The 19,205-nt window shown below is 38.3% G+C and overlaps 1 protein-coding gene across 1 annotated transcript in view; it reads left to right on the forward strand.

Annotated features, from left to right (window-relative positions):
- ADCY1 (adenylate cyclase 1) overlaps positions 1 to 19,205 on the forward strand; it is a 156,591-nt gene that overhangs the window by 95,059 nt on the left and 42,327 nt on the right. The window contains exons 5-7 of the mRNA XM_075052153.1: positions 2,361 to 2,488; positions 12,714 to 12,872; positions 14,120 to 14,261. Coding sequence (XP_074908254.1) covers positions 2,361 to 2,488; positions 12,714 to 12,872; positions 14,120 to 14,261 — 429 coding nt within the window. The remainder of the gene's footprint in view (positions 1 to 2,360; positions 2,489 to 12,713; positions 12,873 to 14,119; positions 14,262 to 19,205) is intronic.

The raw sequence follows: 19,205 nt of genomic DNA on the forward strand, positions 1-19,205 counted from the left end.
GGATCAAGCCCTGTTCTGTTTGGGGTTTTTTTTCCTTTCTTAAACTATATACCAGGCTGCTAGGCTGTGCTGTGCCAGTCTGACAGTAATTTTGTGTATCCCGTTATAAAACATGCAGTACTGCTCTATAGCATGGTAAGCTCTCTAAGAAAACCCAAGTCATTAGAAATGAGCCATTTTGGAGGTAGACACTGCATAGGAGAGAACACTGATCGATTAACACATACGTATTGTCCACCCCAGATTACTGAAATGGCTTTTCTGAATAACTTACAGCTGGGTCAAATAGTCATTGCCTGGCCACAAATCATGTGTACAAAATTTGAAGATGAAAAGGGCTTTATAGAGGATTGTAAGGTGTGGGCCAAAACTGGATTTATTTTGGAAAGTAGGTTCCAGCTTTAACTACTGAGTACTCTCTACTGCTTCAAGATTTGCCCACAATTTTAAAAAAAAGCTTATTTTGGCAGTATAATTTAGTGGTTTCTACTAAAAAACTTAGTGGTTTCTATTAAAAAACTTAGCCGTTTCTGTCCAAAAACCTTGAGTTGGAAGGCCTGTTTTGTGTCAGGGTAGATTTTGAGGTCTGCATATTACTTTGTGTGCATTAATAATTATTTTACTTATATAATACCATTTAGCCAAGGATCTCAAAATACCCAATTAAAACTCCAGGTAAAATTGGTGAGGCATTTTGTGGCTATAGGCTGTGGGAATACTCTAAGGCCCTGGTGATAATGCTTCTAGAATAATTATGCTTGCATTCATTAAAATATATATTAGCAATGATAATTACTGGTATATTTAAAATCTTACTGTACAGCAGAAGAAATGTTAAGTAGTCACTTTTAGAAAAGCCTTTTCTACTAGTTAGCATACCCAAAAAGATGGCTCTCTTTGATTCAAGATCTGAATTTACTGCTTTATTTATAAAAAGAAGTAGACAAACCAATTTTCCCAAACAGTGTTAGCATGACTTCTTCCGTGCCTGAGCAGAGGTAATTCTCATTTTATAATATTTGTTCAATACTCAGAAGCATTTACAAAGAAGACAGGCATGGGAATGCCTGCAGCTGGAAGAGTGTGTCGTAACAAGCCCTGAATGCTGGTGTAGGACATGTCCGAGAGAAAGGGGTTGCTGCAGGCCATAACCAGCGCTTCTGAGCTGGAATATGGGTAATGATGTGGAGAGTGTGGTCAACTCAGGAAGGCTTTGATTCTTGTAGGCAGGAGACTGGATGAGAATATGTGCCTATATGAGAAGCTGAACCAGTATGATTAGGTCATTTTTTCCAGAAATTTTAAATTCCACCACCGCTGCCCTCCCTCTTTTTTCCCCTTTCTGTGCCACTGAAGTCAAGCCTATATAGCACACTGCTGGGGGAGGAATCTGATTTTTGTTAATCTTCTCTCATATTCACAACAGCTAATTTTGCGTGGCACTTTACTGGCATAGTCCCAGCTGTGTAAGTTGGATTCATTTAATCAGGTTATTTACTCTTCTGTGCCATACTCTAAATGGGTAGAAGCTGCAATAGTCTAGCTGCAAGGGATACCACCATTTCTTCATGTCTCCTCATAGTTTCTTAGTTAAAGGCACTGCTTTGTTAAAGTCATTTTGTTTTGTGCTCTCTGTTTAGAAATGAATTTTCTGCTCAGACCGATGTAGCAATCGTCACATGCCATCATTGGTTTTTCAAAATGGGAGAGATTTAGCCAGATCTCTTTGGCTGTAGAAATTAAACTGTATGCAAACAGGAGATAAATTCGATGGTAATGCAAATTGACTGTATCTCCTGATCTGCAGGTGTGTCATATTTACACTGATCATGCCGTATTGTAAATTGTGTTTTATGAATTGGTAATGCACAAATGTGTGTACCTTTACAGATAAATACACCATCTTTCTTGGTAAGTTGGAACTGGATTTGAAACAAAAGGTTCTCAGAATACAAATATTTCCTGATATTCAGTGGTAGTTTGACTTCAGTCCTTTGGTTTTGATTCATACAGAAATGAAGTCTCATGGCAAATCTTGACTTCGTACTGACCTAACGTGAGGGCAAGGGAATAATACTTGTTCAGAACTATAGTTTTAAGCAGTGTCACCCTATGTGTGTTGAAAAACGCGGGACTGATCTCCTGTATACATGTGTGTATTTGTAAATAAGTAGATAAACAAATACGTGTATGTCAGCTGTTCTGTACAGAGAACCCAGATTTCATGAACTGTAAATTACTTCATTTGACCACCGAAGGATTCCGTGAATGATTGCATACTATTGGAGAAGATTTTATCCTGTAAATATTGGAATATCTATAAGAATAGTAAAACTTCCCCCATTCTGTTTTTATTAAAGGAAAACCACTGCAGAAGAATAAAAATCCTAGGGGACTGTTACTACTGTGTATCAGGATTGACCCAGCCCAAAACAGATCATGCCCATTGCTGTGTTGAAATGGGACTGGATATGATTGACACCATCACGTAAGTACTGTGCACGGTGAACCCGGACAGGAGTGCTACAATAACTTCTACATGACATTCAGGAAGCATGTTCTCCGAAAAACAGCCGTGTCTGCTAGCACTGCCCACCTAGCAATTCACACTGTTGCATTCAGGTCACAAGATACTGATTTTAGGAAGGGTCATTCTAGACATTGATTGTCCACTCCATTTAATCGCTGTGGGGAAAAAATCCACAAGTATGAATAGGTACAGGCACATACATGTAGTGATTAGGGGTCAGAAAGATACTGGGAAGTAATGAAATATTCCTATTGCCATTTGCCACAAAGAAAGAAGTCCAATTTCTTGTTTGGCAGCGATAAACACTGTTCATTTTGCACACCAGTATGTAAACTCAAAGCCAGTCCTGGTGTATGCATGGTGTATATGTGTTTGTATTCTCAAAATGATAGCTTGCTGATTTCTCCTTTCTGTATGTCATGTTTAAACATTTAATTTATTCTGCTTTTCAGAAATGTAATGTGAAATTCACTTTGCTGATCAGAAGACATTTTTTATGCTTGAGAACGCTGCATTAATCATTATTTTACCAAGGTGAAAAATGTGAATGTGAGAGAACTGTGAATGAGCTTTTAGCGAGAGCTGGAGATCTATTTCATTACATAGGAGGAAAGGGATAAAGACTGGGAATTTCTGGAGGCTGTAGGAGGGAGTGCACACCTGTATTAATTGTGTATATAAATAAATACTGGTCAGGACAGTGCTATTATATTTGGAATGAGCTTGCACAAGTGTGTCACATCAGGGGCCTTAGCCTGTTGTATACTGGAAAGTGTTTGTCCGCTGTTTCCAGTAGCCAGTTATTCCTTATCTCTGTTGTCAGCTGGACTGTTGGGAATATGGAGTTGACTCAAGCTTCTGCTTCCTCTCACTTAATCCCCACATTTTTGCATTGTATACAGAGAAGACCTGCCTTCTCTGTGAAAGCAAATAGACCACAGTGTAATGTCAATTTAAAAATTAATAGTAAACTATTTAGAATAAGAAAACATAAAGCTTATGAATTCAAATTATGCATTTTTTATTTGGAACATTTCACCTTCTTTCGTCTTTCTAATAAAGCTTTTGCCACATCATATATTTCATGTCTTCCATTTGCATGTGAGGATGTTTATGCACATATATGCACACAAATAAGTTGTTTTTCCAAAACCAAATTGTATTCATTTCTGGAGAGTCTTGGTGTTGTAGAAGAATGTATTATGCTCCTCTCACAGAGTTCACTGTAAGTTTTGCTCAAGAGATTTGGGTTTATCTCTATGGAAGTAATGGCTAGTTGTTCAAACCCTGCTAATGCCTTAGGGGAACGTGTACATTACTAGCCATTTTTGTTGTTTCATATCAGCCTTAAACTTTTCTGTGAACCTGGATTCATTGAGCTTTCTTTGCAGAGGACTTGAAAGCATAGAAAAAAGGAGAGAAGTACTTAAAGCAATTGAAGGCTCATTCTCACTTCTAGTTCAATCCATCTATTTTTATTATAATGTTAATTTATAAAATCTTTCAGAGCGTGAAGAGTTGGGCCAATGAATCCATATTCTCCCTCTCATTCAATGCAAGTTCATCATCTTTGTAAACATTGTAAAATTGATAAAAGACTTTGTAATCTATGATAACATCTGATAGTCTATGACACTATAAAATCCTAAAGAACATCCTAAGTCTGTAAATGAATGTATATGTGCATTATTCCAGCAGTATATGGATAGAAGGCCTTGGCCTTTAGAAGCATAGTTAGATATACAGGCCTTGTACATGTTTTCCAATGCTTTTTTTTAAATACCTGGCAAGCAGTAGCTGATGCTCTCATCCTCTTTTAAACCTAGCATTAATCTTTAATTCATTAGTTGTGCTATGTTTCATGTGTACAAATAAGGTAGTGATATAACTGTCTGAACTTCCCTTTTTTAAATGTTTCAGTTCTACTAATAATAGAAATGAAACATGTTCCCTTTTTATGTTATCATTTATTGGCTGCTGTCATGATAATGTAAACTTGAAAAAGAAGTTGAATTAAAGAGGAAGGAATGAACTGGGACCGTTCAGCCTCGAGAAGAGAAGGCTCAGGGGCAGTTTTTATCAATGCATACAAATACCTGATGGGAGGGTGTAAAGAGGACAAAGCCAAGCTTTTCTCGGAGCAAGAGGCAATGGGCACAAACTGAAATACAAGAAATTCCATTTAAATGTAAGAGAAAACTTTTTTACTGTGGAGGTGGTCAGATACTGGAAAGGTTGCACTGGAAGGTTGCGGAGTTTGGATCCTTGGAGAGATTTAAAACCCAGCTAGACGCAGTCCTGGGCAACCTTCTGTAGCTGACCCTGCTCTGAGCAGCAGGAGTGGTCTAGATGATTTCCAGACACCCTTGCAGCATCAGCAACATTGTGATTCTAAGTGGATGGGCTGTAGTGTGTTATCTAGACATGTTTAGTCAGAGGTTGTGGTAGCAGATAACTAACTGACAATTTCAGCATTTATTTTTTCAAGAATTCATAAATTGTAAGTCTTTAGTGTAGTCAGTGGTCAGAGCATGGTGAGAGGACAAGATGGAGAAGAGTCAAGGTTATGAAAGAGCACCAGATTTATTTGTGGTTGTTGAATGGCTAGAGACCTATTCTGCATCGTTTGTACATAACCACAATTAATTAATCCCTTTTTGTTTTCAATGAGGAATTAGTAGTGTGAGTAAGGACTGTAAGATCCAGGCTCAATACATATTTCTTCTCTTAGTTAAATGAATGTGCCTGTTTTGCTTATGTTAGGAAACAGGAAGATAGTGCATTCCAAGTACCATTGCCCTTGATGGCAGTACTATTTTTTTCTTTTACGGCAAGTGAAGCATCATCTGTTCAGATATTGTTGGATTCTGGGTGAGGTTCTTTTCTTGACAGAAGCGTGTGGCTAAGCCAACTGCACGAAGAGCTTCAAACCAGGAAAATAAGTTCTGCTGAAGATTAGGAAAAAACTCTTCACTTCTTCACAGAGACCAAAGTTAGAAGATGGATTCCCCAGATTAATTTGTTTGAAAATACATTGAGCAAATGAAAAGGAGAAGTGAAGAGCTTATGATGGTGAAGTTGGAATGCAACATTTTATTTTCTATTGGTATGATTATTAGGTGTTGTTTATCTGTCCCATGAGATGCAGAGTCACTTTTGGTTTTAAACTAGCCCATTTCATCCAGAGTTGGATGCCAGCTGGTAGTCTTCTAAAAGTCTGTTCACTTTACTGCAGAAATCAGGTCTTGGCATTGTAAATTTATGCTTGGAACTTGTCATCCCTAGTGAAAGATTTGTCATATTACCTGGGATAAATGAATAAATAAAATCACTTGAATTGTGATTCAGCTGATGGATCTGTCAAAAGTGCCTGTCCCAGAGATATGTACCACCAAGATGTGCTTTTTCCAGGAAATCAATGAATAGAAACTTCTAGTGGCTGGTTGATGCATCTGTGATTTGACTGAGTTGAATGTTTTAATGAATTCATATAAATTGATACTTTCTATTCTCTTCATGTTCTGTGTCACTGTTATTTAAGTATCCTTGCCTTACTACATTTAGATTGAGATTTTCAGGGTAATTTTCAAAGAACATTATAAAATACTTTAAATTTTCACAATTTCATCTTCTTTCTTTCTACAAAGTATTTTTTTCAAGGGCACAGTTAAAGTCAGACCAGAATCGTTATGTGAGGATTTCTTTAAAAAACCAACAAAACAGGTAGTGTTATATTCTGTTTCTATTCCAAAAGAATTTCTGCTGCCAATGAGTTTTGTGTCAGTGCTTCAGTACAGGCCAGGTGTTTGTTCTACTTCAAAGTCACTTAAACCAACATGGCAGTATTTAAGTGGGAGATAAGTGTTGGATACCACCGATGTTGCTTTCATCAGTTGAGTTTTAACTGTCAGGTTTTTGTTAGTAATATAATTAAAATGGTCATGTTCATTAGTGCCTCTAATGTGCCAGATGTTGCTGTAATGTGGCAGATGTTGTCCTCACCTTGGTTTTGATCGGTGTGTTAGGCCAGGTACGCTCTTCACCTTACTTAAATTGCTTGCCACATTTGAAGGTTCCACTCTATTTACTACAGTCTTTTACCTTCTAAATAGATATGTTAGCTAATTGCCATATAGAAAAGTTTTGCCCAGCTACCCAAGCTCTTTCCTCAGTCTCCCATGAACTGGCTAGAGTTCTGATTTAAGCTAGTATTATGGGGGCAATTTTATACATTCTTAATAATAGTTTGTCTTGCCTTACAGAGCGTTTCATCAGGTGATATAAATTATATTAAGCAATTGTTTGGTTCAGTCCAGAAATGTAACCTCTTAGGAGATGAAATGTGATGAAATGAGGGAGTTACTTAAATGCACTCAGTAACGCCACAGGGCAAGAATTGAACTGTAATGTTTCCAGTGGGAAATGAGGAGGGAATCTGGGTAAGCAGGATACAAATCCTGGATTTGGGACTGGGCCAAAATACTGGGGTTAACATTCATAAACTTGTCAGAAGTGTAATGGGATCCCATAATCATCCATGTTGTCACATAAACTGTACATTTTCACGATACTCCTTCCCTTGACATCTTACTAGGATGCCATTTTGATACTGACTCAGAGGGAATTGCACCGCTAGCTGTATCACGGGCTGTGTCTCCATTAGCAGGTGGCATGGCACATCTGTAGATCACAGCAGCTGCTGCTGACTACTTCAGTTTAACCTATATGTGTTACACTGGGGGAGGAGGGGGAGGGTAACTTTGGAATAGGGCTCGTCTGGCCCCTGGATTGAATGTTGCTACTGCATGTGGGGTTTGAAGAGGTCTGAAGGAAAGTGTCCCTGAACCTTTGCTTCTTGTAAATCCAGGCACCCCAGTGGGGTCTGTCAGCTTTTCTCTGTGTCACATAGGTGAGCTTATCCCATACAGATGACTCCACCTAATATGGATGACTCCACCGGTCATCCATGTCAGACCTCACAGATGGAGCTGGGCTTATTTTGCACCTGCACATTGTGTTGCTGCTTGGTTGCATGGGTCGTGGTGGAGACTGATGCTTGAACTGTCTCCTTCCTACGGGTCATGGTGGAGACTGATGCTTGAACTGTCTCCTTCCTGTGGGTTTGGTCACCAGCTGACCAAAGGCACTGGGGAAGGGAGAGGAACTACAGCAGCCGGTTTGAGGAAGCCCAACTGAAATGTCAAGTTTTCCCATGTGACCTTTTGTCTGAGGAAGAAGACTAACTTTTCTGACATCAATACTGTTGATGCTTTTCCCCTGGTCCTCCAGAGGTCCAGGGCCTGGGAAAGTTTGGACTGGCAGGAGTGAGTTGACCTTGAATTCTGGGAGAACCAGCAACTGCATTTTCAGCAGTGGAGAAAGCTGCCTACCATTGATGAAGGCTTAGTCAGCTTGCACCTCTGTGAAAGGGAGCCTCTTGGCTGCTGAAGCCATCAGACCTTCACAGCCCTGGCTCTCTGCTGCCGTGCTCCAGGTGAGCAACGTACTGGGAAAGCATGCAGCTCTGGTCAATATATTTAAAAAAAAAAAACCACCATGAAAACCCAAACAAACCAAAAAACCCCAAACCTGACCTGGAGAAACAGCTGCCGAAAACAGGACAGCAAAGGTTTTCAGACAACGAAACTTAATTGCCTGAGAGGCCTAACATGGCCGCCAAACCGCAGAGAGGGCGAGGGGCCTGGCCTGCGGGCACTGCGGGGCCATGGCCGGCAGCCTCTCCTGCCGCGGCCTGCCGGGCTGGCAGAGCGCTCCACGGAAGGAGAGTCTTCGTCACCGACGTCCGAGGACTGACCGAGTCCTGATGCAGTTGAAATGGAGCTGACACAGAAGTGCGTAGGGAGATGGGTGACATTACAGGGCACCCTCATTTTAGAATCGTGCGTGTAGAAAAAGCGAACGTAGGGAACTGAACCAAGAATCTGGTCTATGCCTTCAACTGGGAAACTTCTATTTCTATGCAGGTATTTTTGGACCTAAAGAAAAGCCCTAAATAACTTATAAGAAACGGGATGCAGAGCCCTTTTTTTTTTTCCTTCAAATGCAGCACAGGTCTGGAGCTGTTCTGCAGATGATCTAAATGACTTCGATGGTTTGTAGCAGCACATGAAATATTTGTAGCTAAGGAGAGAACTAAAATTTAAAGGCTTGGTAGGGTACTTGAGCTGTCAAGGTAGATGGTTATCTTATTAGTCACTTACATAGACTCTACACACTTCTAGTTTAAAAAGAAAATATTTTTCAATTTCCATTTGTTTCTGGGCCTACTTTTGTGTTAACATTTGGAAAACTTTTGAGTATATTATATCTGAATCTAGGAGAGAGTAAGTTGTAATAATTTATTTGAGAAACTTCTTTATCCTATTCATGGCTTGTTTGTGAAGTGCTGGTATTTTTTTCAGAAATGTATTTATAATTTAAAATGCATCATTGGACACTTATGTGATATTTTAGTGCAGAAATGTTGATGTTGCTCAGGAATATGATTGTGGTACTGCTCTGATTTTATATTTGAAGCCTATTCTTTATATATTACTTAACATTCCTCATTTTTGATAGTTCAGTGGGGTATATTCATGGAAATTAACTTCATAAAGGTCACACAGGTATTCAAGGTAAATTCAGAAAGTTTAATGAACTGTTGATGAGCTTTTTTGCCTACTCAAATTTAAAAATGGTGAAAACATCCCTGAAACACACTGTAGTTTCTGGGGAAAATGTAAATGAGTTCTCGATTTAAATTTTTTACTGAGTGACTACTTCTGGAAATCTTTTGTTCAGAACATGAGCTGTGAGATTCTGCATTATGGTTCATTGGTACATTATACAGTCCAGCTTATTTAACAAGGAATATGATCGGCCATGTTGTATTTCTCTGCTCATTTCCTTTCGTTTACTTTTTGTTACGCTATTTAAATTTCTAAAAGCAGATGACATTTCCCCCTCTCTCTCAAGCCAGTTGGGATAAAGCAAGGTCAAATGTTTGGGGTGGGCTTTATCAATGTCTGAGTTTCACTCTCTTTCCAGTTACGTTTAGCCTGAGGTTTTACATGTTGTTTTAAATGGGGAAAAAAACCCAACATTCATTTGCAAACAGAGAAACTCACACACTTGCAGGTTTGGCGATGAAGATAGTTACGTAGGTACTTAGTTATGCAGGAGAAAATAGACAGGCAAGCAAGGTGTAATCCTGAAGGGCTTTGGTTTGCAGGGTATGGTCTTGCTGTAAGGTCAGTCTGTTAATGGCACAATACACACGCACAGGTGAAGATACAAAGGTTAAGTTATCATTAGGTGGCTTATATCATTAGCTCCTTTTGTTTCCTCAAGGCTTTGTCAAGCAGACAGTGTGCACAACAAGCCCTGTAACACTCAAGTCCTTTTAGGACTCCTTGGAGTCATTTTTGAGGCTTGACTGGGAACAGATACTGAATAAAGGAAAGCTGACTTGCAGTGAGTAGAAATGGAACAAGGAAATATTTAATCTTTCAGAAAGCTGTGCATAAGCCTTTCTGTGCTGTTGCATAAAATATGACTGAAAAATGTGGTATGCCCAGATTCCCTATGAGGACAAAAGATATCTCCACATTACTCACATTAGTGATGGCCAACATGGTATATACTTCAGCACTTCATGGCTGCAGAGTTCCTTACTTAAGTTGAGGCCAGGTATCTTGTGCTGCTCATCCCACATCTTGACCTATGCTGCCCTTTCTGTTAGTTGTACTTAATCAAGTACAACTACACAAGAGACAGATATAGTAACTGCTCCTGAAAGAGTTGAAGAGTCCTCCTAAAGACCTCTCTGCCAAATCCAGTGTAGCTGCATGATACTTTAGAAAATATATTAGTCAATGAAGATCAAGGGAAAATTATAGCCAGAGCCTCAGTTTAAGGTCTTCTCCTGTTAAATGCATTGGAAAATTTAAATTTTAAAAAGCTAATGAAAATCAAGTCCATTTCATTTATTTACCAATATTATCTCTTTTGAGACTGCAACTTAACTGTGGAATGCCAGCTCTCTCTGTAATAGAAAGAGCTGCAAAGATTTATGCGCAGTGTTATCTCTGCATGTAATGTGTAAGACTATTAGCTTCAAGGCTCCTTTTCAGTGTTCACAAGTCCGTGCAGGGTGTGAGTTACATCATGTCCCGCATTCACAGAAATGAAGAATCCTTCCTTACTGTGGCACCAAAATTAAAAATGCTTTTTACTAATGACTTTGCCAATTAATTCTTCCTTTCCCAGCTACACAGTGAAAAATCTCTGAAGGATAGATTTCATTTACAGGTGCAAGTCCATACTTACCGGTGGTTTCTGTGCCACTCTTGCAGGAGCTTTGGAAAGATATTAGTGTTTATGAACACTCTTCATCTGCTGTCTTGCACTGATTGATTGGTTTCATCGTTTTCTTTGCCCTATACTCCTGTAACTGGGTAATTGAACTGATTAGAACATGGTAGAGTAGAGTCATTGCTTACCCATTTACCTTCTCAACTAGTACCTCTTCATGGCTCTTTTCTCGCAGAAACTGTAAAAGTGTTTAAATATAAGTCTGTGTCCTTTCAGTCTCACCATAGAAAATGATGCTTAGCTGAGCATACCATAAAGGTAAAGGTGCAGCACAACTCTGTGTGATTACTAGTAGTTGCAATAGTTTCCTAGCAGTAGCATAGGGTGAAAATATCAGTTGAAATAATATCATTAAATACTAAGTAAGTATCATTCAAGAAGACTGACAGTCTGAGACACTTGGGGAAAAAAAATGTTAATTTTTAACTGAGTAGGTTTTCATTCAAGTGGAATTTTAATTAAATGGTGAACTTAGAGAACATCACAAATCTAAACTGTGACAACATAAATAAGACAATAACTTAATTATTAAATATTTTGATTATTTTTTAACCCTCTGTGCTGCACAGAGAGGAAGTGTTGGGGTCCATATCAGATTATGTTATATTATTTTAATTACAAATTAAATGTTTTACACTATTACCTCAAGATCAAGCCACTGCAAACAAAACAAGTAAGGAAAAGAAAGTATTATTTTGATATTAAAGATGGAGAACTGAAGGAGGATAAAATTAGTTTGAGTCACAACAAACTGTGGTAAAAGAGGAGAGAAATTAAATGCAAGTCTTGAGTGACTCAAGCTTATATTTTACTCACAAGACCAATCTTTTCCTTAGTGTTTAATATTAAACTACTTCATGATGAAATTCAGTTAGCCCATATAGGATCAAGCATGATCTTTATATGACTGACGTGGGGGGAGGGGCATAAAAAAGATTTAGAGAAAAATCTACCAACCAGTAAACCCAAGGCTAGGGTAAGGAGAAACATTAACAGAGATTTTTTGGTAAAAAGAAGAAGCCAGGTAGCCCATTTTAATACTGAGTTGAAAGCAGTCTGGAGTAATGGTAGAATTGAAACATGTTTGGTTACTTACATGTCAGGTTAAAATTAAACTGAATAAGATAGTTTAAAAAAATCTTCTTTTGATTCCAACAATCGCGCTGTGGTTGCTTGTCATCCTGCTGAAATAAATATGCACTGGGAAACAGGAACATTTATGACAAAAAAGTAAATATGTGCGATGCAAAATAAACAGGGAAGTGCAGAAGTTAAGCTGGCTGTCTCTGAGTTATTTGAGTTACAGCCAGAAAGTTCTTTGTTTATCTCCCAGTAAAATATCTAAGTTTCCGTAGGACGATAGCAAATACTGCAAAAGTGGCAAATAAAACCTAAAAGTTATATAGTCTTGGGGAAGTTTCATAACAAAACCATTTACTACACTTCCTTTATTGTCACTTTATTTCTTTTTTCTCATATTAAATGTAACAAAACATAACCTTTTCTGGGTTTCCTTGAAACCTGGAAAATTAAATTTGTATGTATTAGGTCAAAAAATTTAGAAATACTAAGATTTTGGTTCAACAGTAATTAAAATATGACCAAGAAAATTATTTCTTTTGAATTACAATTGGGGCTTTGAAACTAGTGAAGAAAAAGAACAGTACCCGAATACATAATTTGAGATTTTTAAAAGATCCTGTCTATTCAGTCATGTATATATATGTTAACTTTGGGGGAAGGAGAGAAGAAGAAAATCAAGAGCAATGTCATTGTGTAAAGACTAATATTCTGATGCTGTGTATTCCAGGTCTGTTGCAGAAGCCACAGAGGTTGATCTCAACATGAGAGTTGGATTGCATACAGGCAGGGTGCTTTGTGGGGTCCTGGGTCTCCGAAAATGGCAATATGATGTCTGGTCAAATGATGTGACTTTAGCTAATGTAATGGAAGCTGGAGGACTGCCTGGGTAAGTCTGAGAAAGAACCATAGAAAAAGAAACAGAAACCTGTATGGGTGAAGAACTTAATTCCTTCTTTAAGGCATTTGCACTGTAATTGCTATTGATAAGAAGGGTTGTGTTTGGTAAGAGCAACTAACGTACTATCTGATTTATCCTGTGGATTTCTCCAAATGATCTTGATATTTACATTAGTAATAAGTTAGATTAGAAGCAAAACATTTCCGGATAAAATCCTCATTAGAAGCTGCCAAATATAAAGAGTAGGAATGAGGCAATGCTGGGGATGTAGGAATGCTAGACTTTCACCACTTCGTGTTATAAAAATAAAACCCTCTAGTTATTCCAGGAAATGCTTACCCTTGCACCTCTACACATGTGGGGGGTGTGTGCCTTACTGCTTTTACATGGCAAGATTTCCAACACTAGTAGTATGCTATAGAAAAAAATACCTGTTTATGCACTCAGATATTGATGGTGTCTGTGCAAATGATACAGTAGCACATAAACCTGCAGCCATCCCGTGGGGCACCTCCTGGAATTAAGTACTCCTTGGACCCAGTTTAAAAGCACACAGTGTACTCTCACAAAGGTGCATGGGTGTGCTTCTGTGTGCAACTCACATTTGGACTGGGGCCTACCATCCTCTGTTGGATTTTTAGAAGAACTTGATTTGCTGAACAGGGAGACGATAGAACCTCTTAATCTTTGTGGTTAAGATGAGTGAATTTCTGATTGTTACGTATGTCTGCCTTAGACAATTTTGGCAGCGTATTTTGTATTTTCCTTACCTTAAGGCTTTCCAGTGAAAAAAATCTGAACACATGTTTAATAGAGGAAAAAGAAGTTTCTTCTTTATGCACAGGAGAGATTCAGAGTGTGACGTCACAAGTTTCAAACAGCAGGATGTTTTTCCAAGCAAGGCAAAGTGAGGCAAACACTTAAGAAGGCCACAAAATATAGAAGATGATGTGCAGACTTTCACTTTCTACAAATCAACAAATCTGCACGTGTTTGGATGGTCAACAGTGATCTTGCTGTTCACTCTGCTCAAGTTTAGAAAATGCATGTAATAGAAATATTTCTATGTTCTATTTGGCTGAAAAAACAAAACAAAATTATTTTTTTACATCAAAAATAGGGGTTTGCACGTAAATTGACCTCTCTATGATCTTCTACACTGGAGTGTATTTCAGGAGCAACTAGCTCATAATGTATCTGTGCTTTAAACAACAATGTCCTATTTTTCTCTGCAGGAAAGTTCACATTACAAAGACCACCTTAGAGTGCCTAAATGGGGACTACGAGGTAGAACCAGGATATGGTCATGAAAGGAATAGTTTCTTGAAGAAGCATAATATTGAAACATATTTTATTGTGCCATCTCATCGTAGGAAGGTAAGCTCCATGAATTCTAGCTTATTCTGCGATATGTTTTTGTAATTTAATAACTGTTCTGTGATATTCTGAAAGCAGAGGCAATACTGGTATTTCTTATTTCTAAAAGCTCTTCAAACACTCTTGAAATTAGATCTTCTGGTTTTGACTGAGGCAGGAATTATAAAAAAGCTAACCTTGAATGTTACATAGAGAAGATGATCAATTTACTTCTGAAGTTAAAAACAAAACAATTTTTCCCTTTACCTTCCCCAAAAGAAAACTGTTGTTTTATTCAGATTCTGTAATTATTCTATCAGAAACTATATGATATATTACTCCAAAAATTTAATTCACTCTTCCCTTCACCCTCCCTTCAAAAGGGTGTTTCAGAATATTAATGCTAACATCTTGGCTATTTTTCTTCTAGTTTTCTTTACTCTTTCATTTCCCATGCCATTTTACCCATGCTTTCCTTTCCTCTTCTACAACCACTTATGGTACTGGTGGCTCCTTTACTGGGCCTGGAGGATTCCTCAATGAATAGGCACAGAAAAAGCAGCATTTACAGACATGTCATGCCCACAGCAGAAAAGTTAGTGAATTGAATTCAGCAGTGATTGAACTAACATCCCCTGGAAGTCTGGAAAAGCTGCCATGTTGCCAAGCTGTACAACACAAGCCCTTTTATCCAGGTCAGAGGAAGAGGCTGCAGTCAACCATCCTGCTTTCGAATTTATATACCACTGTACCACAGATCAGGTATTTATGCTGAAGCTGAGTAAATTTTCTAAGATTACTGCAACAAGTAATATATCCTCTGTCCAAAACATGCGTGTTTTTTCCTCCTGCTACATTGAGCTGCTCATGACAAATTGAATGTTTTCATTGCTTGCTCTGTCACCTCAGACTCCCACAGTGATTTCGGTCATCCCTTTCTTATCTTAGCTGGCCTGCCCTCCAAATTTTTTTAAGCTCCCCTCTCCCTTCAGCTCCTTCCTTTTGTCAGACCCCTGAAGTTCTACTGGGGAAAGAGGAGTAAGTCAGCAGTGCTGTTGAGGGACAATAACGTTTTCTGCTCTTTTCTTTTTGGCGGAGAACAGAAAATGGAAAGTGTGGAAAGAATAAGGTGAGAGAAGATTTTAGCTCATTTGAGTGGGAACTTCATTTCTTAGATGTTGCTCAGGATTTAGCCACCCCTGATGGAGGTGGATGTGACTCCTCGTTCTAACCAGATTGTCAGGATAAGGAGAACAGAAGCCCAGCACTGTGATGGCAATATCTTGAGTCTCAGCATGCAGTGAAGATGGTGACAATGGTTTTCCAACAGGTTCATTTATAGTCACACCTTTCTTCCTCAACCAGTTACTAAGTTTAGGGCAGTTCTACTACAAAATGTTGTTGACCTCAATAGGAGTCTTGAAAGTCCATAATCATCATTTAAACATATTCAGTTTGTTCCAACATTTTCCACATCAAATGAAGCTTTATCTTAGAAGTTATCTGCCATAACAGTTTACAGGCCAAGAGGAACATTATTGCTCTTTATCTCAGCCAGACAACTTGGGATACAAACTTTTGCAACCCCTATCTTCTGAGACTCTGCCCAAACAAGTTTCATTCAGGGATTTGACCTTTAGAGGGAAAATTATAATACCCAATTCTGAAAGTAAGTATGAAAACAATACAGATGAGGTTTTAAAGTGATGTCAAAGCTCCATGCTTGAGGGTGTTAGCCAATGGATGAGTGACAAAAATGTAACCAGGGGAGAACAGGTCATCTTGAATTCCATACCTGCAGTCAGTTTCTTGGTCTGAATTTGATGACTCAGGCAGGTTTTATGGGATGTTGGGAGTCCAGTTACCAGCAGAATTTGATTCTGGAAGTGAAAATTCCTGTCGTTTTACCCTGGAAAGGATGCTGCAAGCGTGTGTTTTTATGCACTTCCTCTAAAGCATCTTGTTGTTAGAGATATGGAGTGTTCTCATCTGCTGTGAAAATGATGCAATCTCACATTTTGTTCTTCTGCTGGTATATATGATTAGATTTGGTTTCAGGTGGTATGAGAGGAAACAGGTAGAAAACCAGTGGGCTAGATTCTGTTTTGGCAATCACTGAGAGATTTTTCTGGTGGCTTTCTTGAAACCAAGATCAGTTCCTAAATGAATTAATCCCAATAAAGAAGAAAACGTAAGGGAGGGTTTAATTAAGGTAGATGTGTTGCTTATTGCTGTTAGATTTGTTTGTCTTGGTTTTCTGCTGTTTTCACTCCTACAGCATTATGTATAATTTCATTTCCTATGTTATTACGTATCAGGTTTCATTTCATATTGAGAAAAGAAATAGCTGAATTTCAGGAAATTGTTGATAGGTTGGTGTACAGAGACAAGTAGAAAGAGGATAAATATGGCTATTACATATAGAAACTGTGTTGTGTCAACTCCGCTGAATAAACTAGCGATTGAGGAACAGAAGCTTGACATTCACATATTAAAGTAAACCAGGTCAATGTGTGTTTAATGTGCAAGGATGAGAGCCTACTACTGTGTGAGCACACAGTTCTTTGTCTTTGCAAGATTGCTGAGAAACTACTGGTGATTGCTGAGAAACGACTGATTGGTTTGTCATCAGCTACACAAACCAAATGCCATCTTACCCATGGGTGTCACTGATGGGTTCGTGGAAGTGGCAGGTGCTGCAGTACAGCTTGGCTAACGACATTAGCTCTCCGACATGCATCAATGGCGTGTCAGCCAAACTGGCAGAGGAAACACTTCATGAATTTTACTGGTATTGACTGGCTTCTCCACTGGGCTCGCAGATCAATCAGCACGTTACTTTGCTGTTTGTCACAGTACATCACAGCTGTCCCCAGTCTTCATATACTTGCATACTGATCATTGGACCACGAGCTACATAATAGTTTATTTACCTTCAAAATAAACACCTGCTGTCCCCTACTACCCTGATTCAGTCATTAACTCTTCAGAGACGTAGAAACAGAAGGCTACCCATGAAGCACAGACAAGATGGAGTTTCTTTAGGTGAATTCAGGTATCTGCTGGTTTAATATTGTATTCCTTCCTCCGGAGCCTCAGTAGCTGAAATGCAGACACATTTTTAATTCTTTATGCATCATCTCTGACATTAATATGAACTGACTTTAGCAGGTATGATGCCAAGAGGAATGAAAATCAATGTTACAGCAACAGATGGCCAAGAATCTGTTGAATTTGAAAGGTAAATAGGCCCACTTAGGTTTTTTAAACATTTTATTTATTTATTTAGAAGACACATACCCCACATTCTTCCATATTTGGTCTGACAGGAAGATCGTTCATCACAAATATTGCCCAAGCCAAGAATGAGAATAACAGTATAAGACGACTCATTCATGTACCAGTTACATTTTAAACGTGAACAAATTATAAAGTATTCTCAATTTTTTGTATCTTTTATTGAATCAGCTAACAACCACAATTTTGTGATCTGATTGCTAGGTTGGTGTATAAGCTAATAAGTAAAGCACTTCTAAGTGACCACTGAGGGAATACTTTTCTTTTTGTTTTGTTACAGTTTTTATTTTGGTAGAGATTATATTCGTCTATCATTATTATTATTATTATTATTATTATTATTATTATTAAGCAATAATTATGCATGTTTGACTGGATAACATTCAGCTTCTAAACAGACTTAAATAATTAATCTGATTTCCAAAGGCATACAGAAATTTTTTGAATTAAATTAAATTTTTTTGCTGGCCATCATAGTTAAAAACTTATGCAAATATGCTTTTAAAATATAACACAAAATATTATAATGCCCTGACAAAGCTTCTAGTTCTGAAAATGCCAGCACACTTCTTTTAAGTAAAGTTTAATTATGTCTTCATGATATTTTATATTGATACCAAAACTTACAGTGATGTGACCAAAGTAATTGCACTGAGACAAGATTTGAAAAGTTTGATAATGTAACTAGCCACAAGTCTGACCACATACATGAATGTCCTGGACTTATAAAACAGGTCTGATCCAGTTAGAAAAACAGATCTCTTTCTAATATATTAAATATTCACAAGATCCATACTCTACACTTTAGACACATGGACATTCTCTTAGTTTCAAAATGTCCTAGCTTTCTGGCGTATTGTAAATATTACTGTTCTGGATTTTATTTCAGGGGCGGGGGGGGGGGGGGGGGCAGAAATCTAGGTCAGATCTGTTAATCTCAGAGCCCCTTACAAGAACTTTGTAACTCTGCTTAGACCCAGCTAAGTAACTTTTTCCATTAATGATTCCTTGGTAATCTACCTGACTAATCCTGTTCTGACTTTCAGAGTGTATGCTTAAAATTTAATTTAATTTTTTTTTAATAGAGCAGATCTGGCTTTCATCAGAATTCTTTGTTCTTTCATTGTCAGCACTGACGTTAGTCAAATTGTCTTTGCCTCAGTTTTACAGCTGGCATAGCTGGATCCTAGAAGCACAGCAGAAGTAGTGAGCTTAGCTGGACTGTCTACTTCCCTTCTGTGGTTGCTCTAGAAAGTATGATTCTCCTGCAGGGTAGCACCTCCTAAGGTTCAGCCACAGCCTCTGTGATAACCGCCTGGTTTTGTCCTTGGGCTGGCTTCTCTGTGTTTGTTGCAGCAATTCACACTCTGAAGGCACCTCTCTAGTTTTGAAAAGGCTCACTAATTTCACCAGTTGAGAAAACAGCCCAGCGCAGACAATTAAGTGAAATTCCTAACATTCTTCTACAGATAGCCAAGCAGTGGTCAGAAGTGATGGAGTTTTTGTGAGGGAAAAGATTTCTCAGAAGGTGTTAGTTTTTGCATTTACATAAGTGGGCCTGCCATCACTGTTACTCATTGCCAGCTTAAGGGAACCTGCTTCACTGAGTAACTTTGCCAGCTCCAGAGCTAAGGCAAAGACAAATAATGCTCTAGACCATTAACAGGA

The sequence above is a fragment of the Buteo buteo genome, chromosome 20 (genome assembly GCF_964188355.1).
Source record: "Buteo buteo chromosome 20, bButBut1.hap1.1, whole genome shotgun sequence".
In the NCBI taxonomy this organism is placed as follows: Eukaryota; Metazoa; Chordata; class Aves; order Accipitriformes; family Accipitridae; genus Buteo; species Buteo buteo.